Source organism: Pleurodeles waltl, chromosome 1_2, assembly GCF_031143425.1.
Source record: "Pleurodeles waltl isolate 20211129_DDA chromosome 1_2, aPleWal1.hap1.20221129, whole genome shotgun sequence".
NCBI classification, from domain to species: Eukaryota; Metazoa; Chordata; class Amphibia; order Caudata; family Salamandridae; genus Pleurodeles; species Pleurodeles waltl.
Window position 1 is genome coordinate 881,929,906 of NC_090437.1, and position 26,316 is coordinate 881,956,221.

Here is a 26,316-nt window from a genome sequence, read left to right on the forward strand (position 1 = left end):
AAATAAACATTGTAAGGTCACTCTGCACTACTGACAGTGGTTCCAGTAAAAGGAAAAAGTGTACACATGTTTGCAAAGTTTTAACAATATGAGCCAATGTATAATGCTCCCAGAATACTCTCTCATTAGATGAAAATATGCGCAGAAGCTTGTAAGCAAGATTGATGTTTGCTTTAAAAATAAAATGTTCTGAAAAGAAATGCAAATAGGAAGAAAAACGTTTTCTACATTTCTGTGAAATTTTCGGCACTAATGCTTTGAAACGTTAGTTAGTAAAACGTGATGATGCATGCTAGTGTTTCCAAAAAATATTCATAATGGTAAATCAGGTTAATCATTTTCAGCAAGATTATGGGAAAACAGAATAAACAAGCACTGGCAAAGCCAGCTGATCCAACACCGGTTGTCAGTCTCTTGGTTGTGTCCCTGCATGTCTTGTTTTGACATGGCTTTTGTAACACGTTATTGTTGTGGGAGCTGCCTGGCCCTCAACATTGTAATGAACATTGGCAAAAAGCAAGAGTGTTTTTGGGTCTCAAAAAGAAGCACACATTGTCACAGTAGTTCCTGGTACTGAACAAAACGACTTTGTGTGCAAATATGCTCCCTGTAGAAGAGCAAAATGCTGTCACTCACAGTAATAGAGAGAGAAATAGAATTTTAATAAAAACAAAATACCTTTGGTTAACACCAGACCTAATTGTGGGCCCAATCTTTAAAGAAAAGTCACAAAAGTGCACCCCTGGGATATTTCTTTGCATTACTGTCTTTCATGAATTCACAAACATATACAGAAGTATACCAGGAAATTGTACTTGTCGAAAATATTGTGTATTTTAGCTTGAGCAAATATGCAGTTTAGATTTGCTCATGCAAAAATCTATTGAACATTTGCAAGTTCACTGTCCCTCCAACCACTTTCTCCCCAAACCTGGGAGAACTTCTGCTTCTGCCCTTTTCATGAGTAAATTATCAGCCTTTCCCAGTATGGGAAAATATTAGGGAAGAGCTTGTTAAAATCCTTAAAACATGCAAGTTAGTAGGTTTGCAAAGACCAAAGGCATTCCAGCCCTGGAACTATTGCTTAATACTTCCTCCAGACCCAATATGTAGATCTGCAGAAAGGTGGCAAAATAAGGAAATTGCTACAGTAGGGCTTGAAATTGCTAGTGTTGAAACCCACTATAGTAATAGCCTTGACATAATCAGAGAGGCTGTTATCAGATCTCTTACATAGTTCGATTGGTGCCATAATTTGTCACCACATTACATGGCACAAAAGGGACTAGTAGATTTTCTTACAGGTCAAGTAGATTTAATAAGCAACCTGTTCCACGGACAAGTAGATATTTTATTAAATTCCACACCCCTGATTTATGTACTTACTCTGATCAAAAGACTTTCTTATGCTTTGGTTGTACTTGTTCAAAGGCTTTGAAGTTAATTATTTCTGTGACTGGGTAGTTAGTGTTGTCAATAATTACTAGGAGCTCTACAATAGTATCAGTCGAAAATGTCAGTCGCACATCTCAAAGAAATATGGGCACCTTTGCATCAACATGTTTGAATTGAAAACAATGCTAGTAGCAACTGATGTAATCCATAGTAATTGGCAAACCGTGTTGGAAAATAATACAGAAAATTATGTTTATTTTATTGAAGCAGATTTTTAAAAGGACCTTTTATATTATAATAATGCAATCTGGTTATAAAAATGTGGTCATCCGGGATATATATATATATATATATATATATATATATATATATATATATATATATATATATATATATATATATAAAGATGTCCTGATCTGCGTGTTACGGCGCACTTAATTCTCCGGTGGTGCTGGTTTGAGGCAGGACAACCATATTTTCAAAAAACAAGATTCTCTTTCTGTTTTAGCAAGAGAAAACCGCACTCTGTCGTTGTGCCAAAAATACCTTAACTTTTAATACATTAGTGAGATCATAAACAAACAAACAGGAATCCCCTGACGCGTTTCGGTCTCACCAGACCTTGTTCACAGGTGTTTCCTGTGTGCTAATTTCGGCGCTTAAAATAAAGTACTCCAAAGTAACAGAAAAAATATACTCAAGTTACACCACTTATCAAGAGTTACTCCATAACATCACTAAATATATATACTTTAACAAAGAAAAATTAAACGTTTTTCTATATACATATTTAACAAATTGTAACAGTGTTTTGACTACAATCCAAGGTGTTTTTCACTGAGTTCCACATTGCATTCTGGTATATGTAGTTTATAGCATTTCATTAAATCAAATTATTTTTAAATATATGTCATAAAATCTTGTTACAGCGACTAATGGAGACTTCAAAACAATTTCTGAGGTGTGTTAACAAAATATAGGGGCCCTCATTAGTTTTTAATTTATATTCACATTGGATTCATATTCATGTATTGCATGTTACCTACAATAGCACAATCCCCAAAGTTTCTTTTAAACAAGCGCCGAAATTAGCACATATATATATATATATATATATATATATATATATATATATATATATATATATATATATATAATGATATTGACAACTGTGGTCATATTTTGCATGCAATAAGAAATCCAACAACATAGCTTCCAGTAATAAAAGGAGGATAGTGACAGACTTCCCTCCCCTCACCCGCCCCAATCACATTCTCCTTCCACCAGTGACTTGGATGTCTCAAGCAGCATTAGTGAATTCTTAGAAACAGGCACATCTGCATAATGAAAAGTGACCTCGACCCTATTTTTAGAGGAAACACACAGATTCACAGTGGGAAACCAAGTTGTGGAAAATATTGGAAGTGGTTCAAAACCATCATCAAGGCCAAAAAAGACACTCCATGTACCAGAAAATGGGGGATAGTGGCCAGATCCAGAGTGAAGCATCAGTAATGGCGAAGATAGAAGTGACTCCTCTACTGATAAAAAGTGCACAGGCCTCCAAAATATGTCAACTAATAAGGAATTAAATATTTGAAACCTTTCCGGTAGAACCTTAAACAAAGGCGTACATCATCTTAACTGGGTCTGAGCTTCTGTTCATCTAATAAATGTGACTTTGCATATGTGTGTGCATAGGTTTTTTTGAAAAATTCCTATGTAAATTCAAACTACACAAGTACTTTTATGAGAATTCAACACACAACCCTATTGAAGAGGCAGACAAAGTGGGTGATCATGAACCGGTCCGAGCCCAATAGACAATTTATTAATCCACTTGCTTATGAGACCTTAGACAGGAATCCAATTCCCTTTGTAACTAAAATTATCACACCACTATTACAATAATGTAGGGATTTCTGACCTATTACTAATCTCTGAGCAATATATCTTAATTAATATTTTCCTACTTTCAAAAGTCTTTGCCAAAATAAAATAAACCAGGCCCCTTCTTCCCTGGTAGAGAAATCTTCTCCAGAATAGGTTTCCCCACTAACAAATACCAGAATACAATGACTACCTTTGCAACTGTTCATAACAAATCTTTCTTCTTATGTTCAAGGTACCAGAGATTTAAATAACAAAATAACAGATGTAGTCTGGGCAAAATACATGACTTTGATCATTCTATTCTAGATATATGTTGCCTTTACACATTGTTAGATTCTAACACACACACCACAAAAACTGGAGGACTAAAAGCCACCAAACATTTTCTCTCTCATAAAAACCCAACATTTGAACACACTTGTATGATTCTAGAAATGATTAATCTGGAACTAGAAAACAATGTGTTCGTGCATGATCTGAAATGGTTCCGCCAAATACGGACATAGCAACGGGTGCTAAAGCTTCACCATCCTATGCTAACCTATTGGACTACTTGGAAGAACATCATTTGTGGAAACTGTCCCCCCAACAACACGAACAGCATCTTTTACTGGAGCTGATAATATTGACAGTATCTTTGTGATTTGGACTTGGGCATTAAGTACATTACAAGATCTTTTTGTTTATTTCAATTAACAATGGCAATAATATACTTACCATTTTAGTCCGACAGCAATAGAATTTCTTGACATCATACTATATGTACAAGACCAACACCTAGCCATAAGACTATTCATAAAGCCTGTGGCTTGCAGTGCTATTGTCCATGCACTACGCACAAGTTTCAAATTCGAACAGTCTCATTCAGTTAGAAGTAAATTGAGATGCAGTTGCAGTGATGACATCATATTCCAGGAGGAGCTTTCATTAATGGAGTCATGTTTCCTAGATAGAGAATACAGTCAAGACATATTTTGGTAAAGCAAACACAAAGGTCCAAACTACTTTTCAAACAAAATCAGAAACACAAGAAATACCCTAATTGCTCTCTTGTTTATTCCTTACGACATATCAAGTAGTGATATATACACATTTACTGGCACATTTTGACGCTAAGACATCACATTGAAACAACCGATTCCCCAATACATCAAGAGTAGTTCACAGCAGGGATAAAACAGTACATGACCTATTTTGTATATTTTCCTTCAACCCTTTATAGCTATAAGACCACAATCCTTAACCCTCAAAGATTCAGGTTTCTATAAATGTAACAAACATAATGCACCCTTATACCTTGGATAGATCATTAGAATTCCAAAATAACTGTGAAAGAAAGCACAAAATACTTGATTTAATTAATTGCAATATTTAATTTGTATGCTGATGTAAGGGTCTTCTTAGAGATAGAAACCCAAATCTCCCCTCGGATCGAGAAAAATTACACTACATTAATAAACTCAGACTGCTATTCCAACTGTGCAAAAAAGGAAGGTTATAATTGAAACACTCATATATTATAGGTTTAGTAACCCCCTTCTCATTTCTCATCATTAAGCAATTGAATAGGACAAAACTACTTATTCCAAGCACGTAATATGTGAATAGAAGTAACTTCTCAATATTAGTCAACTCGTTTCGGTTGCATGTCTTGTTAACCACCTTTAGGACAATTATTAGAAATCTTCGAGACACAGTTCACGCACAGTAAGTGCTAGACGAACAGTGCCCTGGTGATTCCATATTCTACTTCTGCAATTTCCCTATCAGCAGCCATCATCAGTGTACGATCAGCAGTCAGATAGCCCATTACATTCATGATCCAGTCCTGAAAAATAGATTTAACCTCTTGTCTGCCACAATCCAGATGCTACAAATCGGCATGTGCCAGAGCAAAGGATGATTACATTTGACCTTGCTTTGATGAATTGTCAAACCAACTAACTAAATGCTCAGTAGCCTGACTGTGCAGTTTTAAAGCTGCAAATTCTACTTGTGAAAATACCTGTTTGACAGGCCTGATCCTTCCTATAAGGCAGGGTGCATGGCATGTAAAAGCAGAAAATGCAAAAAGTTAATGTTAAACATTCCCTTATAGTGAAAAGGCCCTCAAAGCTATTTTCACTGTACCAGGGTTGGCAGGTCCAGAGGAAAGCATTGGATAGTATATTAAATATTACATGCTACTTCCAGTTAGGTGACTACTACTAAAATGATTGTTGGTCTGTTTAAAATATTTATTATAGGCCCAATTCACTTGTAAAGTTGGATTTGTAATTAATATTTTGGAAAGGATCCTTTTAGAAAGGTACCTTTTTCATGCGTAAAGCCGTTAGTCCATTTACGTGAGCTTCAACTGTAACACAGGTGCTGAATAGCCATTCTAATGAGGTATGAGACAAAGGCCTTCAGTGTTTTGACCCTATTAAATTCTTTGTTTCTATCTCCCTTTAGACTAAAAAAGTGCTTTCCTAACCACTTAATTATATTTTGAAATGTGTACAGTTTATTTACAGGCTATTTAAATGTTGTGTGCCAGCACAATTCACACTTTACTCTGCAAAATCCTCTAACATTTCAGTAAATGCCAATCTCCAGGTTAAAATAAGCAATTTGTAAGAAGACATAGGTCGACCCTTGACCTTCCTTTGATCACACAGCAAATGTACCTAGGTAAAACATGATTAAAGATATCTTTATTGCTCGCTCACTTTCTGAAAAAAAACAGAATAGCTTTTCTTTGTCAGATGGGGCCAGTAGGCCCTAAAAATAGTGCTCACTGATAAAATCTGATTTGCCACAGCAAGTGGGCATGTGGATTTCTTGCAGCCTGATGTATAGTAAAAATCTAGCTCACTTATAGGGTACACATGACCCCTGACCTGCCTCTTAGTTCACTAATAGCATTGTCATCAGGTCAGGGGCAGGAATGTTTCTCCGTTCATATTTAAAAACTGTCACTTTTAATAAATGTAATACTAAAGTGTGACGTAGTAGAGCCTTTTCCATTGAAATGGCCACAAACCTTGCCACTGACATACATTTCTGTATAGCATAAGACAATAATGTGTGGAAATCAGGTTTCCATCTCACTTCAGAATTACAAAAAACGTGCTTGCCTAACTACAGAAATATGTTGAAATATTTGTAGAGTTCATTTACAAGCTATTTAAATGTTGTGTGCTGGGCATGATTGTCCAATAATTCACTTAAAAAAAAAAAAAAAAAAAAAAAACTAACTTTGTAGTCCAAGAAAGAAAATTAAACACCAACCTCCTGGACAAAATAAGCAGACATTTGTAAGAAGACATAAGCTGGCATTTGACCTCATTCCTTTTCTGAATGAACAGAGCACCTGTTCTTTTCCAGTTCAAGCTCGCTCGCCATACCGGGCCACACTCGCCATTGCGAGTGGACAAGAAGATTTCTCAAGGCCTGAGCTTGCAGCCTAATCCAACTGTTGGAATCAGAGTTTCAAAAAAGGGACAAATGTAGAAATCTAAACTGAAAGGCGCCAAAAGTATGGGACCGGCTAGGGACCTTCATGGGGTGTGGATTTTACATTTCATCTGCTCAGACTTTCCTGTCAAAAGTCAATGGCTTCACCAGGATCTTGTCAGACTACTATCCAGCCTGGTAGAGCCCTTCTGAGTCTCAGCCTGCTGCTTTGCCCCCTGAGGATTTTTGACTTTCAAAAAGAAAGTAAGGGGTTGATTAAGAGTTCAGTGAACGGGAATAGCCATCCCTGAACTTCCGAGGGGAAGGTTGCCGCCCTACTGGCAACTTCTCCTCTGGCGCCATTAGACATTCCCGCTGGGCTGATGGTGGAAACCAATGTCTCCGCCCATCAGACCAGCGGGAAAGTGGCGGCAGCATTGCAGCAATGCTACCTCCCAGAGGGGACACCGGCACCCTCATAATGTGCGCTGTCTGCACAGCAGACAATGCTCATTACGGGGTTGCTGGGCCAGGGGGGGGGGGCTGCACTGCCCATACCATGGGCATAGTCTGTGTAGGCTCCCTGCCCCTATTCTCCGCCAGCCTTTTCACAACGGTAAAACCCACATGAAAAGGCTGACTGAGAACCAGGTTGTAATCAGCAGGGTGGTGCTGAGTTCAGCACCACCCTGGCTGATTCCAAAATGCACCCGCTGTCAGCCTGTCTGGAACATTGTTCCTGGCGAAAATGGCGGTCGTTTGGTGGTCTGACTGCCAGACTCTTAATTTGGCAGCCCGAATGCCAAACCGACTGCCACAGCAAGTCTGATGGTATGTTGACCGTCAGACTCCTAATGAGGTCCTTAGTCAGAAGGAAAAAATTCAGACTGGGAAAAAATCTGGTTATTGTATCCTAATTGTGCTCCATTTCAGTCAGACTTTAATCGTATCTAGGTCCTGCAGTTCACGCTTAATGCTTTTGGTGCTGTCTTTAAATATAAACTTTAAAACTTAATCTTTCTGGTTCCCCCTTATTGGAATTTTGTTGTCTGTCTGTCACTTTGTTCATTAAATTACTCTGTTTTTACAGATTAGTGAATTTATTACTTGTGATGGGCTACCGTCCACTACAACTAATAATCCACTTTCTCACATTCTGCATCTATACAGAGATATTGTCTCTAAGATCATTATCCAGACTGCCAGCCCCCTAGTTGATCTTTAGTGAATATCTCTTCTCATATTTTATCACCAAATATGGCACATTAAGGGCTTACTTTCCTCTGCTACAGCAACATCTCATGCTGGTCTGCCCATTCTGCCACTCAGGCATTTTCCCAGTTGGCTGAACACTATAGGGCTGCTTTCAGCGCTTGGTGGGCTGCATGATACAACATTGAAGAGCTGTTTGACCCCATTTTAGGCACAGACCCCTGAAGCATATGGCTAATTAGAAAATTTTTGCTACGATTGGTCTTGATTTCCAATCTAGCCCAACAGGGGCCGCAAACTTCATCCCTTGTTAATCTATAAATGCATTTGAAATCCCATTCTGCAAGCTGTCACCAGTCTCCCAAACTGTCATTAGCACAATCCTGACCTTTAATAATAAATCATTCCCTCTTTGGGACGTGGGAAGTGCCAGAGTAATTAACCAAGGCATCACAGCTCTATCACAGACCATCACCAGCCTAGTCAGTTGTTCTCTCTCTAGTGGTGTCTTTTCCCAGCTCCTCAAACATGCAAACCTTTCCCTTATTCTAAAAAAAATCCAGCATATATCCAATATACTGGTCATCTCTGGCCTATTTTATGAGGCAAAGGCATTAGAAACAATAGTCTCCCATCAGCTGTCTTCCCACCTGGAGACAATTAGTCGGCTTCCAGAGTGACTTCCGGTTCTAAGTAAGCCAGTGCAGAGAAACCGCTGTTCTTAATATTAGGGACCAAATTACTCAAACCTGCAGCCAGTGCTAACTCTAAATATTGATCCTGTTGTAGGTTAATGAAAATATTGCCTACTTCAGCTTATTTCAGAGGAGCTGCACTGAGATGGTTTTCATTGGTCTTGAAAACCAGTACCATCATGTCTAACTTGATGATTGCCCAATCGTCTCAAGAAGAAGACGAACTAGGCTTTACCTTGTCACCTTTATTGTTTAACATGTACATTGCTGCTTTTTCTGCCATTTTAGACACATGTTCTCGCTGCTTTTCACAGGTTTACTTCTAGATGCAGACCAATCAACTCGGCTGCAGCGGCAGTAAACCAAAATCCTGTTCCATGGTCCTATCAGCCCATCCATCTCATTCTCTTTACCTTGTCTAGAGGAATTGGAGTTTCCTGTCTCTGTGGATAATGCTTGCAATTCGGGTGTACTATTTCATAGTGATGTAATATTTACTCCCAAACTAACTACAGTATCCAAAACGATATCCATTCATCTGTGTTCTGCCATTACTCCTCTTCTCCCGGAAAATGAGTCTCATCCTTGATGTGGTCATGTCTTGCTTTGATTATTGCAGCAGCTTGTGCACAGACCTCCCCAATGTATCTCCCTCATAACACTTGAGAATTCAAAATAATGCAGCCTGTCTATCGTTTGTTTAGAAACTACAGGATGACATCACACTGACTTTGTAATTTTCCCACTGCTTCCTTGAGTGCGACTTAAAAAAATATTACGTAGTGAATCGAGTGCTTTATGGTCAATTACTGAACTATTTTATAAAACTGTTCATCTCTAACCTACAAACCAGAAGCCTCAGGTCTGCAAAAAGATGCCCATTGATTATCTGTGCAATATGTAAGAGATTTGGTTGTCAGAGGCTTCATTTTCAGGGCTACTCCCACTACTACATCTCCGACTCGAAAATGACTACGCGAGTTCAGAATAGCCTTAGATTCATCTATTCTCTCTGACCTTTAGATAATGTAGACTTTTCCAATGCCTTCCTACTCAGCTGCTCCTGAAAGTCCTGGTTGGTCAGACGCCTAAAGGATGCATGGTTCTTCTTCTTTGGCTTTCATGGCTCTGTTTTCTGGGTTTTCCCATTTTGTGGTGTTTTTAGATGAGAGGTGCTCTAGGCAACTTTCACTTTTACCTAATTAACATTTCCCTAGTTTACGTCACCAGTTTTACATCACCATCACCTGCTACTTACTCCTCTTAATATGTAAGCGACACCCAAACTGCTCCAATGCTATTAAAACATATGTTTTAAAAAAAGCCCGTAAATAAGTTGAAGTCGTGATTGCTTTCAATGTAAGAAAGCGATTGGGGCTGAAATTAGATGGCCAACGATGCATCAAGCTGAAAATAATAATAGTTATGACGTTTTGTGTTAGTAAGTGATTCAACTGTTTCTTGGACATTACTTAATAGTGTTGCACTCGCATCCAGTAGAAGCCACCTTCACAGCTAGACCGAATGGTTCTGTCAAGGAGAGTTGGGAAGCAGTCTTTTTCTACCATGATGTCTGTCACCCATGTAGCTTGCAGGCCGTGCCTTATTTACTTTCTCATTGCATGTTCATGTTACCAAACTGTTCTGTGTGTCATGATTTGATACACTTTTGTACATATGAGCCAAGTAGTAGGTTTCCTTTCAATCAGGCTTTGGGCCAAACTGAACCTCTAGGGAGAAAGAATGGACCAATGCATTTATTTGGCAGCGCACCCAGCACATTGGTTGAATGGAGGAGATCAGGAAATCAACAGCCTTTAAACATTTAATCCTACCTATTTCAGATTTGAAAGCCATGGAAATCCATCTTCCCTGCATCTGATTGCAGATGGGGGAGAGTAAGTCGACTAGTCTGTTCCATTTCTTTGTGGCTTTTTGTGACTGTTGCTGGGAGTAAAACACAGATTTAGAAATCGATTTCTGTAGTTTAAAATGTGTATGTACCATTATTATTTCAGATTGGTTTTAAAATATTGAAGATGAGTCCAACACAATGGGATTTTCCTGTGGAACTTTGCTGCCGGCCTATGGCCTTTGTAACGCTCACAGGCTTGGACATAACGTATAATGCCATCCATCGTGCAATATGGGATGCTTTCTGTGCCAACCGAAGAGCAGACCGGGTGCCAATTTCCTTCAAAGTTCTACCTGGCGACCATGAATTTCCAAAATGCAGACAGAAGGTAAAAGTATGTTTTTCAATCTCTCACTAGTTCATAAGCTCTTCAACTGCATCTTTCAATAAGACTTTCATCACTTCCATACACTACCAACAAATAACACTATCTTGCTACGCAAATGTGAAGGATGTGTATCACGAGGCGTCTGTTACTAATTAGACCCCCACACTGTGTACACTTATGCGCAAGGTGGGGGAAAGCATGAAACTGATCACACAAACACTGTCTTATTTGCCTAGGTGGGTTGATTAGTTTATCCCTTTGGTGAATTTGTCACATTTTGTCCCTTACCACGGAATGACTGACTCTTTCTCTTTCTGCTTTTCTTTCTCCTGCTCTCTCTCTCTTTCGCTCACTCTCTATCTCCTTTTCTCCTCTTTCTCTTTCTTGCTCTTTTTTCTCCTCTCTCTCTCCTCTCTCTCTCTCTCTCTCTCTCTCTCTTGCTCTTTGTCTCTCTCTCTTGTGCTCCCCTTCTTGCTCTCTCTCTTTCCCACATGCAGATTGTGTGGTCTATGACAAATTCCCCTGCCGCCTTACACAGCCCTACACTAATCGGTAGCCAAATAGCCCTTCTCCTAAAACACACACTGACTGATGAATGACTTGTGCATATAGACAAATATAGATGTTTATAATAAAACAAAGTACAGGCCCATTGTGGATGTTACCTTGTGGATTGATATTACCTATTCCGAGTTTTAAGAATATGTCATCTTAGGCTGTAGATCTGGCTGTTGGATGCACACGTGGGTTCAAGCATATTTGAAAGCACTGGTTGGGTCAAGAAAACAAAAATATATAGCTTGCTGTAATATAGCAACTGACAAACATTATAAACAAGGACAACCTTTTGAAACGATTCCCCCTGGTATGCACATAGATCATAGCAATGCTTGAATGAATATTGCTGGATACGAATCCCTTACTACTGTGTTTCTTTCATGTGAGTCCTGTGAGAGTGTATCTATTTTTAATGAATTTCTAAACGCTTCCCCACGAGAGAAGCCTTCTTATTAGTGTTATTATGTATTTAACTTCTTTGGCAATAACTCACAGCCTTTTGTTAGAGTGAAATTACAGTTATGGGTGCCAAATACCAGTGCTTAAATCCACGTGCAACATTAAACAGCAAACAATGTTCCACTTTTAGGTTGTTGCCAGAATGTACTTTTTTTCTGCTACAGCTGTTGACTTGGTGTTAAGTTGGTAACTTTAACCTCGTTCATAGCCGTTCATATCACCCTGAACCCTCTGTCCTCTCCTTCTCTAGTAACCTATCTTGGTACATTGAATTATAGACCATACAATTCATCACATTGTTGTTTGATAATTAATCATACTTTTTAATACCTTGTGACAACATTTAGTAATATTTATCAGTTAGAGACAGTGCATAAGAATAAAGGAGCTTTTTCAAAGATGCTGTTGAAATTCCTTTGCAGCACTTTCTCTCATATATGTTGCGATGGAAAAATATAGCGCATGTGATAAAGACTCATGCACAATATGTGTGGTTCTGCTATAAGCGGAGAAAGGGATTTTTATGTTCTTCACGAAGTCAAGTATAATGGATGATTGTGTTGAAAATGATTGAGGGGGAGTGCTATTTTTTGACTGGATTATTTCTTCTTTTGTTTTACCTCTGGGGCTTTCTTTGCAGAGAACGTCGTACGAATGGTACATTCCCAAAGGCATCCTGAAGACGGGATGGATGAATAAACACCTGAACCTTGTGCCTGCTCTAGTTGTGGTGTTTTACGAGCTGGACTGGGACGAACAACAGTGGAAGGAAAAACAGTTAGAATGTGCAACAAGAGTGGAGATTGTCAGGTGCAGTGGTCGGTTTTGCATTGTATTGCTACAAGTAGACCCTGTTAAAAGAGCGTTGCATTCTCTTCTCTGCCCATACCAGACTGACCATTAATCTAAAACCTTTGCCTCGGCATCTGACAATTATAACAATTTTCTGATTAGTTAAAAGTGCAAAATCCAAAAGCAGGAGTAATTTCCAACAATCTGCATGATTTTATCACCCAGGATGCACTCAACCAGTCATTTAGAGTTGTTTCCTTAATTGATTTACGTAGGAATATAGGATTACCCTTAGTACATGGAGACATAAATTGCATTTTTAGGGCTGCTTACCAGCACAACTGTCGCCTACATTATGTAATCAACAGAAAATGAGCTTTAAGAAGCACTGTTGAGAAAGGGGCGTTGGTTCTGCCAAAATGTTGATTGCCTTGAATACAGATTTTGGTTGTGTGTGTGTGTGTGTGTGTGTTGTGAGCTTCTACTGAAAGAGCACTTGCTTTTTTTCTCTATCGGAAAACTTTTACTCAGCACAGCAGGACTGAGTTTGTTATGGTGACAAGCTATTTATCAAGGCTATGAACAGTTTATTATGAGAAGTGGTGACAAAGGCAGTAGGTCTGACTTAATTATTGTGAAAAACATTTCTAAAATCCAATTGGCCTTTAGGGATGGGTTGTCATTACACTGTGTTAAAAGCTTGTTGACGGCTATTTTCCTGCAGGGAATCTCAAAGATTACCCGAGTAGGGAATGGTATTGGTTACTCGTGTGACAAACTCTTGGATAGAAGATTTCCATTTTAAGAATCCTTCTTGTGCCGTTTTAGGAAAGATGAATTGGTTTGGCTACTGCAACTTTGTACACATCTGTAATTTTATAAAGGAATTTTATTTAGGGCTTTGCCATTTCTGATCTCTTCAACACTGTGTGAACTCCAATGCAAGTTTACTATTGAACATTATAAGATAGTGTTGGGCAAGCAACACCTTCTCCCAGTAACATACACACAACTTAGTATTATCAGTCCGGACCTGAAACATACTAAATGGACTGCTTTCAGCAACTTCTCTACCGGTGTACTATGGCAGAGGCTTTAGCTCCACGCAAATGTTGATTGCTTAGAGTACAGGTTTGATTGGGCTGAATGTGTGTGCTTCTGCTTATAAAGAGTGCTTGGATTGCATTTTCTGCCATATGAGAAGTTTATGCTTAACACAGCATTACTCAAGGATGTTTTCCTGATCTGTTTATTATGAAAAATAATGACAAAGACGGTAGGTCTGACTTCTTTATTATGAAAACCATATGTTAGAGCAAACAGGGTTTTCATGGTATACATATCATTGTTGTAGACATAGCTTTCCTTGTTGATTACCCAACCACTGAGGTAGGAGATTGCACTCTTTGAATCCTTGTTACACCCTTTTTACCAACTATACTTTTATTCATTCGTATTTGTAATTTTAGGGCTCTATACAGATAGTTGCATGCTGGGAAAGCTTATGTGGAATACCTTAGGCTTGAGTTTGTTCTGGTGACAAGCCAGTGAGAAGGGCCATTGGCCTGATTGATTCCTTGGAAAAGGTATGTCAGAGGCCACAGGTCTAATAATTTAATTGTGAACTTTTACAACAAGCACTGTAGGGCAGACCTATTTAATGTGAAAATCGTATGTTAAAGCCAGTAGGCATTAAAGAGTGGATTATGTTTTAAACGTGCTGAACCCTGTAGGCAGGTATTGCGTTACATGGATTCTCATAGACTGTAGTAGGCAAGGGTTTTGATTTTTTCCCCTCTAATTTCCCCCTCAATTTGGCAATCCTTTATTCCCCGTTAGAAGAGAATGAAAAATGTTTTTCTCAATTACTGTGAATATTTGTCATTTTCTTACTGTATGTCTGAGGGGTTGTCATGTAGAAAACCTTATGCAGAATTCAGTATGCCTAAGTTGGTATGGTCGCAAGTCAATGATAACGGCACAGCGTATGCCATAGGTCTAATCTGCTTATGGTGAAAAGTTATGACAAAAGCAGTAGGCCTGAGTTTTCAGATTTTGTTATTTTATTTTATTGTGAAAGTGTTTTAATAAAGGATGAGTTATTATTACACTATTTTAAAACCTTTAGGTAGGTATTACATTACATATGTTCTCAGTTTGCTGTAGTAGTTAAGGGGGTCTACTATTGATTACCTCTTACAAAACCCTGGTGGTGTAATATCTGAACTGTGAAAGTCCTTGTTAGGTTTTCTTTTGCAGGTCCGTATAATGTTTTGTAAACTCTTATTTTGTACACATTTTTATTTGTATGGCTGTATGCTTCATGATTTCCTTTTAGAAGGGTGTATGCTCAATATAATAGGCCAGATTTGGTTATGGCGATGAGCTGATGGTAAGGGAGGTGGGTTAACATGATTAGTTCATTATGAAAGGGTAAGTCAGATGCCAGAGGTTTGATCTGTTTATTGCAACCAAGGCAGTAGGGTATGAAAATCACGTACCGGTAATAGACCTTTAGGGGTGACTTGATATTACACTTTTCTAATACGTGTAGACAGACATTACATGGAAACTAAACTCGCAGATTACTGTAGCAAGTAAGGATTTTGTTGTTGATTAATTCTCTTAACAAGCCCTGTGGGGTTATTTGCACGGTGATAGTTCTTGCTAGACTTTTGGAAGGCCTGACAGATTTAGTTCCCTGTTTCACTATTGTAATAATAATAATAAAAAAAATCTCTATAAGCATATACATATATGGAAGGTCTTTGAGTCTATCCTTCTTCTGTCTATTTGAGTGTCATTTTCATTCAGCTTCTCTCCATGGCAGCTTACTACATGGAGCGATGGCTTAGCCCATTTCTTCCAGTGGCTCTGTTGTTTTTTGGGTAACGCCATTTTGTCTGATCACATGTACATATTTACTTGAAAATGAGTGTGATTCATCGTCTGCAATGGTGGTAGCCGGTGTTTTAATTTTCTGTTTTTTCTTTCCTTTTAGAGTTCCTTTTCATTTATTTCCTCCTTCTCCCTGTTTTGTTTTGCTAATTATTTTTTTTAGCATCATTCTGTAGCTCTGAAGGCAGCCCTGTCAGGCCGCTTATTTGCCGCTCTTTTCATCTATGTGGTGCTGCATCTTGTGTGGCCAGTATTTCTTCATTTGGCAGCCATCTTGGAATACTAGTGCCCACAGTATATTATGTTTTTTACTATTGAAGATGGGAACGCTGTTTAGAAGCATCATGTTGGCCACATTGGAACAATACATCAGTGATACATTACATATTCTAACATTGGGAGGTGACTGCTGTCTGTGATGTTTACTGAATGACCTTATTGGAATGGTTCTGTGCATAGTTTACCGTTGTTTTTACTGCTCCAAGATGGCAAATATTTTGCTTCTAAACTGGTAGCTATGTGGGAACTTGAAAACAACTCTACACTATGTATAAAATATTGAAAGATGTCCCCCTACTGTTGGGTGTAATTTTATTTTTGTATTGAATGCATATGCCCACCACGTTTAGTTGTGCGATGTTTTATTTTTTTCTACTTGTATTCATTTACTTAATCTTCCATATGCTTATTTAATTTGTGTGCCTGTTTTAACGTGGATAGGTAACTTGTATGAGTGCAAGTATGAGTCAGTGTGTAAGTGAATGTATGAGTGCAAGGATTAGTTACAGAGTGCATGTATGATGACTTGAGTGCCTAAATTAATCAGTGACTGAAGAGGCACTTTGAGTTTTAACCAGTACCTATTGGAATTACCAGTGCTTGTCCCTTACCTCCATTGCATGTCACTCCTGCTTTTTACAACCCCCAAAGAATATTTATGCTACTTCGGGTTCACAGCAGCAGTAAACTCTATGGGGTTCACAAACTAACAATAGTCTACAATTTGTTTTACAGGCAGAGTTTGCAAGGGCGAAATACAAAGGTTGCAGTTGTATTGATACAAAAGAAAACACCATTGCCCCCAGGTATGACACTGATCCATTCAACAGGACTTTGAGTACCAGAATGTAAGCTTTGCTAGCTAATACTCTAGGAATCTTATTTATTCAGAACCAGTGCTTAAAGATCCCAAGGGTGAAGGAAGGCATTCTCTTTGCAACAAATGTGCTCACCTGTTAGTGGTGTTCCAGGTGGCTTATATATACATACATCCAGCACCTACAACTACCTCACTTAATTTCTCCCTCACATCCTATTTAGAGCTGTGCACATGCACCAGTGTCATCCTTTTCACATGTTCTACCCCCACAGTGATTCTAATTTACAGGGGTCTTCTTATCTGATATCAATGATGTCACCAAGGTTCCCCGCAAGGAATGACATCCGTGATAAGTGAATTTTATTGAGGGTTTTGCCATTTCTGATCTCTTCAACACTGTGTGAACTCCAATGCAAGTTTACTAGTGAACATTACAAGATAGTGTTGGGCAAGCAACACCTTCTCCCATTCACATACACACAACTCGGTAGTATTAGTCCCGACCTGAAACATATTAAATGGACTGCTTTCAGCAACTTCTCCACCGGTGTACTGGCTTAGTTTCCTCCACTTGCTGAAAGCCACCTCATACAAATTCAGCACTGCTACTAAAGACATAAACTAGAAAGCATTATCATTCCTGCTCAACATAGTCAATATTTCAGTCGTCCATGACACCATTCAAAATTCCCTTTCAGGCCACAGTACAGTGGATTGTCATCATGCTCCCTTGTCCTGTTTGGCCTTCCCCATTGTCTCACCCACTTCACCGCCATGCCCTCTGTTCCACACACTACCTACAGAAGGTGGTGCATTACTGCAGTGGTTCTCACCTTCCTTGACTTACAGAGCCCAGCTCACCCAGATGATTTCCTCCACATCTGAATGCTTCTCAGTCAACCTTTGACATGGTATGCAGCCTTCACAATGTGGGCGTTAACACACATTATGCTTATCATGCAACAGTTACCACACAAGTACCACGCCTGCCATTTTCTGTCACATTACAACATGGAACTTTACCACACAGGAAACGTTTTTCAATATTTTTTAATTAGATAATTAAAGGGAATTAAGAAGTGTAAGGGATTTAGAGCAAGTTTACAGGTAAGTAAGGTTAGTAAGGGTTTTTTAGGATTCAGGGAAGGATAGGAGATAGTAAAGGGTAGGATTTAACGATGGGCAGGAGTGCTGGAAGGGTTTTTAGCATTCAAGGTTTGGTAAGGATTAGGTAAAGTAAAGGGATTGTAGAGTTCAAGAACAGGTAAGGGTTGGGGTAGTGAATGGCATTTAGGAATCAGGAAACGGTAAGGGTATGGGAAAGTGAGGGGATTTTAAGGATAGTGGGATTAGGGAAAGGGTTTAGGCAAAATAAACAAGCATTTGCAATGCAATGGATCTAGCATTTGCCCGAGTTAGAGCTATTAGGGTTGTAAATTCCTAACTGGGCTTTTTCTTGCCACATAAATTGAAAATGAGAAGTAAAACATTTGACATAAGCAAGCCAATTTAAAGTGCCACGTCTGCCAAGAGCGTGAGCTTGAAGGAGAGACACAAAAAAAGCACATGAAAAAAACACTCTAGAAAATGACTTCACATATGAAACCCGAGCAATACCAGACTTCATAAGCTGATGATGACAAACCCTGAGAACCATTATGCCCCACAACTGGCGTCTTTGTCAAGTAAAGGATCTGCATGTCATAACTGTGACACCAGCCCTGTGTGCAAGAAATCACTGGGGTGCTACTGCATGGCAGATATGCTTTCAGCTACACTCTCACTTGCAGAGTTTCAGATTTAGCACCACCAAAAAGACGGGTTCCTAAAGAACACCTATAGTACTAGCAGCATATAATATGCACTAATTACACTGCTTAGATGTCAAGGCATCATTATCCTTATGCAAATTAGCTTATTGGATAAAACTGATAGAGCAGCACTTTAACTGTTACTACGAAGCTTTTCTTCATATTTGTGACTCTTACAATTGCATTAATGGTGCTGCACACATGAAAATCTCCCCAGCTCAAAATACACTTTTGGTGTGTCTACATGACCAAACGAAGTGTCCCTTTCAGTGCATGAAGGCGATAAACACGGGGTGGACTGTTACAGCAGACTTCTCACAGTGTCACTCCTCACAGCGTCACTCCTGTGTCGGGTTTTTGTGGAGATACTGCACCAAATGCCATTAGGCGTGAATAAATATCACTGTAATGCTCCAAAGGTTCGGAGATGAAACTGTAATCATCAAATTGGCAGCTGTTTGCTCCCAGCCTGAATATCCATCACCAGATGTGGGAAAACAGAACCCGTAAAGGAAACATCATAGAAGGGCAACTATAGAACACAGTCGAGGACATGTCAAAGTACTGTATTTAGGGATGCCATTTTTGGGTGTGCTCCGTTTTAATCTCTGCAACTGAAACAGACTTTAGTCGAGCACACATCCTTTCTATAAATGCTTTAAATTGAAGAGTACAAAAATAAATAAAAGCATTGCAGACGATTCTTAACATCAGCAAAGACATAACGTACTAGATGTACAACTGCAGGAAATGTATCCATCCCAAGATGGCGACTGTCTAGGCCAACATGGAAAGCCTAAGCGTTTTGATAGGGCCTGATGCAAGACTACCCAAAAGAACAAGACAAGGGGAACGAAGGTGAGCTGTCCCTGGAAACGCCCCCCTCTGCTGCTGTTCTATGTTTGCAGGGGGAACTGAGGGGGGAAGGGAGACTTGTCAGAGGAAGCTTGGCGCTCCGAAACACACACCCACAGTGTAAGACGAGCAGGCAAAAACTGAAAGAAAAGTCCCCTACAAAAGAGATAAACTGGACAAAGTGTAATTATACAGTAATTGGTCCCTGCTCTGAAAGAGAAAAAGGAGGGATAAAGAGGCAGAACTGACCACTAGTGAGCAAGGATTTTTAAAGGACATTGCAACCAACAAATGAAATTCCTTTAAGCCCACCATATAAGTATACTTGCGCTCTACATAAAAAGGGGGGTGAGGCAGGTTTCTCACCCTCAAAACAATATAGATATTTACCCCTCCCCACCCCAAGTAGTAGCAGCTGATATTCCTTTGACATTAACTAATCCTTTACACATGTACATAAAAGTATTGGAAATTCTCTTACTTACAAGGATGTCAAAATCCAAAAGTGAGTGAAAGACAACTTTCAAAAAGTCTGATAGGCCCACAACATTGATTCTCTATTGGAATGCCTGACCATGATCCAAGCTTGAATATCTTAGGTGTATCCCCCAATGACTCACTTTATACTCCATGCAAGTGCAAACAACAACAGTTACAAGGCTGTCTCCAGTGATGAACTTTGATGGTATCACCCCCAAATAATTAATGGTCTCGGGTCTGCTGACTTTTGCTAGTGCACCAACCTCCACTTCAGGACGTTCATTCAGCTGTCCCTTCTCTGTGAGTGAAGCTCTTTGCACCAGAAGCAAATTTCCAAATCCCATGATTCACTGGACTTTCCCAAAAAGCACCTTCTGTGCAGAGGCATACCCCTTCAAATATCCTTTGCAAATATGATCCCTACACAGAAGTTCACACCTGGTCCATCTCACCCGGTGTGCAAGAATAAGTGCTCTGCCTGAGCTGTCATGATGCTTAGGCAGTAGAAGAGAGACAATTAGATGTCCAATGTAGTATTGTATAACATTGGTAGCAATTGAGCTGTATGTAGAATGTTCTTATTGTGTCATTCCATATTCTAGATTCTATGTATTTATACATTGGTATGAGAATGTTGAAATTCATTCTTTGCTGGCTTCAATGTTGCTGCCACATCCGTGGCTGTGGGGTTGAAATAATGGAAGACTCTTAGAAATTCCCTGCATTTCTGGATTACTTTAACACCTGGGAACACTACATCCAACATTCTTCTATGCATTAAGAATCCAGAACACTGAATCTAGACCCTCAAGAGAAAGCCCTTCTCCAATTTCACACGCAACAGAAAATCTATTTGTTCAAGCAACACCTTACCACTTTATCTACTTGCTGGATTTCCCCCAAAGAGCTTGCTCTCCTAATCATGCTCTCCTTGCCTCTTAAACTTCATTAACCCCTTTGCTGCCAGGCCCTTTCCCCCTCAGGTGCCAGACATTTTTTGGCTTTTTGGGGCAGTTTGCAATTAGGCCCTCAACTTTTTGTCCACATAAACTACCCACCCCAAATTTGCATCCTATTTTCCAACATCCTAGGGATTCTAGAGGTAACATGATTTTGTGGGTTACCCTGGAAGAGACCAAGAAAGTAGCCAAAATACAGCGAAAATTTATTTTAAAAATAAAAGGTGAAAAAAAGGGCTGCAGAAGAAGGCTTGTAGTTTTTTTTTCTCTGAAAATGGCATCAACAAAGGGTTTGCGGTGCTAAAATCACCACCTTCCCTGCTTTCAGGAACAGGCAGACTTGAATCAGAAAAAATTTTTTTGGGCATTTTACTGGGACATACCCCATTTTTACTGTTTTTTGGTGCTTTTAGCCTCCTTCCAAGGTGGGCAGTAATTGCCTAAAATAAAATTGCCCCCCAGTGGAGCGACCCTTGCCTAAGGGGTCACTACCCGTCTGTATTTTTATTTTTTTTTAAATAAGAAAAATCGCTGGTGCTTAGCGGTTTCTGCCCCCCAGGGGTGCAGATCGGCCTAATTAAAATAGGCCGATCTGCCCCCAAGGGGGGCAGAAATGCCCTAAAATAAATTTGCCCCCCTGGTTAGTGACCCTTGTCTAAGGGGTCGCCCCCCTTGCATGAAACTGACAGAAAAAATCCCTGGTGTCTAATGGTTTCTGTCCCCCGTGGGGCAGATTGTCTTATTTACAGTAAGCTGATCTGCCCCCAGGGGGACAGAAAAGGCCTTAAAAAATGTTGCCCCCTTGGGCCGCTCCTGCTATGCGTAAATAAATAAAAATACTCCCTGGTGTCTAGTGGGCATTTCTGCACCCCGATCGCATCGCGATCCAGCTGCAGAAATGCACGCAGAGGCATGATTAGAAAGGAAAGGCCTTTCCTTTCATGCCTCTGCCTGCACCCACCTCTCGGTCCTTCCAATTGCGCTGGAAGCAGCGCTTCCAGTTCGATCGGAGTTGATCTCTTATGAGGTCAGTGCGTGATTGTGTGCTGATGTCATCAGACGTCACAGGGGAGCAGGGGGGGTTGGTCAGGGTGAAAGGGGAAGTGATTCCCCTTCCATCCCTGACGGGGGTGTGGGTGGGAGTCCCACGCTCCCTCATGGGCCAGGTGCAGGATGAGCTGGTTTCATCTGCTGCACACGGCAATCGTGTCCGAAGGCGAGACCAGCTCGTCCAGGGCACCCAGGGGGTTAAGCCACTCCATAGCTCCATTTCCCACAGGTTAATTCACCAACCTGTTATTACACCCACATTTACTGTCCCTCTCCACCTTCCACTGTTTGGAGAGTGCACTTTTGCTTTGGAGCGAGGTTTGTGCTGTATATGTATATATGTTTCTTAACATGCATGTTAATGGTTTGACTTGTAATTGAAACACATAACATTGTGTGAAGGGTATTCTCTTAGGGCCAGATGTATCAAACACTTTTGCGATCGCAAAAATGCGTTTTGGTATGTAACAAGTCCAATTTGAGATTCAGTAATTTGTTACTGAATCGCAAATTGGATTTGCGACTACACACTGATTCGGCATTAGGAAGGGGTGTGTCAAGGGATTTGTCACTGTGAATGCGGTCGCAAACAATCGCAGTTACCACCTACTTCAAGTAGGTGGTAACCCACTCGTAAAGGGGAAGGGGTCCCAAGGGGACCCCTACCCCTTTGTGAATGCATGCAAAAATGTTTTTTAGGAGCAGGCAGTGGTCCCACAGACCACTGCCTATCCTAAAAAAAAGAAAAGAAAACTTTTAATTTTTCATTTTTAAACGCATCCTGTTTTCCTTTAAGGAAAACGGGCTGCATTTAGAAAAGCAATCACAGACATGGTGGTCTGCTAAGCCCAGCAGGCCACCATCCCTGAGATTGTAGCCATTCAAAATGGCTCGCAAATTGCGACCTACCTAATGAATATTGATGAGGTAGGTCCATTTGCGAGCCCTTGCGAATCGCAGTATGAAATTCCTGGAGTTTCATACATTCCAGTAGCGATTACTTAATTGCGATTCGCAAAACTTTGCAATTAGGTAACCGCTATTGGATAACATGATACATTTGGCCCTTAATCTTTACAATTTACTGAAATTATTGTTGATGCTTCAGCAACACATTTAGTATCCAGAATAATTTGTGTATATTCCGTTGTTGTCTATTCACTTTATGTACCATCTTTTGCTGGACAAATGTAGCATTGTTTTCAAATATAATTCATTTTGATCTACCCTGTTTATGTGACACACTATTTTTTGAAGTATGAAACATCCATTTGATATAGTTCAACATATATCTACCAGATACACCCATAATATGCTTACTTAATTCTCCCAAGTGTTTAGTTAAAGATCTGACATGGCTATATTAAACATTGTTTTTTTAGTTTCTGATTGTTTGTTCATTATCAGGGGAAGACGTCATTGCTTCAGAAAGAGCTTCAACATTATGCAGCGCTTGTGACCTGTCAGGAAAATCTTTGTTTGTGTTACCACATACGGATCATCTTGTTGGTTATATTATCAGGTAAGTATGTTCATAAACAATGTTTGACTTGCTTGCTATTCACTGGTTGCATGTACTGTCCATGCCCACTTTTGCAATCTTTTAAGTTTGTGATTTTCACCAAGCCTTCTGGGGTTTGAAATTTAATAGTCTTCTGCTGCTATTTTGTCCTTGTTTTTAATAAATTGACTGCTTTTATTGTAGTCAAGTTTTTTTTAGCACTGTTCTTTAATATTAAATATAATATTATGCTGATGGGAACACTAACTTTACTCAAAACCCAGAAGAGGGGCAAACTAACTATTAGAAAAACATGCATGGTTGTTTCTACTTAATCTATTAGCTACTGCACATATGTCACGGGTCATATTTAAAGCTGTGTGCCAGTGCTCAATATGCATTTCAGATGTGCAAAATTAAAACACTGTCTTTCTTTTTCACAGATTAGAGAATGCATTTTATGAACATGCACAAACTTATTATTACACAGAAATCCGGAGAGTGAAATCACATAAAGAATTTTTAAACAAGACAACACATCAAGTAAGAGTATTAATTTTTAATTTTTAATGTTATCTTACATGGCTCATAGCATTCTGTCTATGGATGTATGCAAACTATAGCACAAATACAACTATAAAGCAGTGGAGTGCTGCACAAAGCAGAGGTTCATAGTAGAGACATTAAATAAAGCTGTAAAGTATGCTTTGGAGCAGGTGTATTTGGTCAACAGTTATAACCAATATAAACTAATTGAAAAGAATGGTGAAAGTTGGTAGATCAGAGAGCCTGCTGGTAGGAACTCGAATGGTGAAACACATTCGATAATATGACTGTGAGCTCCTTTTAATTGGTTAGATTCAGGCTGCAGTTACCAAGACTCAGTCTCTTGAGTAATATCTTCGCCTAACATAAGTATATGTTCCATGCAAAATCCAATCACAGTACAAGGTGGGTACATGTAGAACGTTCAAGAATCCTTCTTTACATAAATAATGGTGGAGGACATATTGTGTCCAGGTCACAGGCATTTGTCCTAATCGGGCATATTAGATGCCCAAGTTCATCATCCTGTTGGCCACATTAGGCCACAGTGTCCGCTAGTGCCTAACAGGTGGTAGGACAAGAGGTTAGATTCCTTAGCAGCAGGATGGTGACTTCAATCAATCAATCACGTAATTTATAAAGCGCGCTACTCACCCGTCAGGGTCTCAAGGCGCTGGGGGGTGAGGGGAGAGAACTACTGATCGAATAGCCATGTCTTGAGGCATTTCCTGAAAGTAAGTAGGTCCTAGGTCTGGCGTAAGTGGAGCGGTAGGGAGTTCCAGGTCTTGGCGGCGAGGTGAGAGAAGGATTTTCCTCAGGCGGTGGTGTGGCGAATGCAGGGGACGTAGGCAAGGGCGAGGCTGGCGGGGCAGAGCTGGCGGACGGGAGTGTGGAAGGTGAGTCTGTCGTTGAGGTAGGCCGGGCCTGTGTTGTGGAGGGCTTTGTGTGCGTGGGTGAGTAGCTTGAAGGTAATCCTCTTCGATACAGGTAGCCAGTGTAGGTGTCTGAGGTGGGCAGAGATGTGGTTGCGACTGGGACGTCGAGGATGAGTCGGCGGAGGCGTTTTGGATACGTTGCATTTTCGTTTGTAGTTTGGCCGGCGTTCCTGCATAGAGTGCGTTGCCATAGTCCAGTCGGCTGCTGACCAGGGCGTGGGTTACAGTCTTTCTGGTTTCAATGGGAATCCACTTGAAGATCTTGCGGAGCATGCAAAGGGTGTTGTAGCAGGAAGAGGAGACTGCGTTGACCTGCTGAGTCATGCTGAATGCTGAGTCCAAGATGATTCCCAGCTTTCGTACTTGGGTGGTGGGTGTGGGCGCAGCTCCTAGGGAGGTAGGCCACCAGGAATCGTTCCACGCGGCGGGATTGCTGCTGAAGATGAGGATCTCTGTTTTGTCTGTGTCTTGATAAAACTGTCTGCCCATGGTCTGTTAGCATGCATGATTTGAGTGTGCAAATGGCTGCATCGATGAAGGTGTGAGCCTTAAATTCTCCTGGTGAGGAAGTGTTTGAATAAAAGTTAGACAGGTGGGGATAGTTCTTGAAAGAATAGATTTTGAAAGTGCTTTGTACATCACATTATTATTCAGCCTTCGTAGATTGAAATGAAGCAATTATAAAACATATTCCTTTGGTAGAGATCTGAATTATGTGAACAGCTTTGGAATGTGCTGCCTACTACCCTATGCCTAACAAAGTATTCGTGATGCATAGTGGAAATAACACACTCATTTGGTGGACATATTAACTGCAGTTTACAAACTTTTCTTTCTGTGGTTCTGAGCTCCAGAGTGTTTCCCAATAATGCCTTCCTGGGCATCAGGACCCTACCTCCTACAATGGCTATCGAAGGAGAGTGTGATACTTCGATAGATATTACAGTGAGATGGGAAATGTTGCAACACAATAATGAAACAAAGAAATCTCCTATTACTTCATAAAGGTAAAAGGTGCAAGGAATGAAGTTCATCCCATCTTACACCTCAATTCTGTCAGTAATTCATCTTAAAAGTAGCATGAAAATTGATTATCGCCGTCCGCATACAAAACCATTTCCCAAGTTACCAAATCAAGATCCTACCTTGGAGAATCCTTCACCTGTTGTCTCCCAAACATTTGCCTCTTTTAGGGCATTTAAGTCATTTTGCAGACTCGTCAAATTAGATAAGTGTCTCCTTATCTCCCTGCTGTTATTGGGTATGTAAGCGCAGCAGTGCTGTCATTTTAAAACTCTTCAGACTCTGCCTTCCTTTGCTAAACAAATGTCTAATGCAAGGCGATTCTGAAGAATCCTAGACCTTGCCACAGCCATTTCTGTGTCCAAATCAGTTGACCTCTAATCATTAATAACTTTCTTATCTTTGTCATTCAAGATCACACCCACTGATTAAATAAAAAAAAAAGCTCCAAAAATATCTCCTGTAATCTCTGAA

General features: G+C 40.0%; 1 protein-coding gene across 1 annotated transcript in view; it reads left to right on the top strand.

The window, feature by feature from the left end:
• The window catches only part of TRAPPC11 (trafficking protein particle complex subunit 11), a 550,973-nt gene that overhangs the window by 24,656 nt on the left and 500,001 nt on the right, over positions 1 to 26,316 (top strand). Inside the window, exons 2-6 of the mRNA XM_069199334.1 lie at positions 10,652 to 10,876; positions 12,534 to 12,703; positions 16,598 to 16,668; positions 23,245 to 23,359; positions 23,782 to 23,881. Coding sequence (XP_069055435.1) covers positions 10,673 to 10,876; positions 12,534 to 12,703; positions 16,598 to 16,668; positions 23,245 to 23,359; positions 23,782 to 23,881 — 660 coding nt within the window. The 5' untranslated portion in view covers positions 10,652 to 10,672. The remainder of the gene's footprint in view (positions 1 to 10,651; positions 10,877 to 12,533; positions 12,704 to 16,597; positions 16,669 to 23,244; positions 23,360 to 23,781; positions 23,882 to 26,316) is intronic.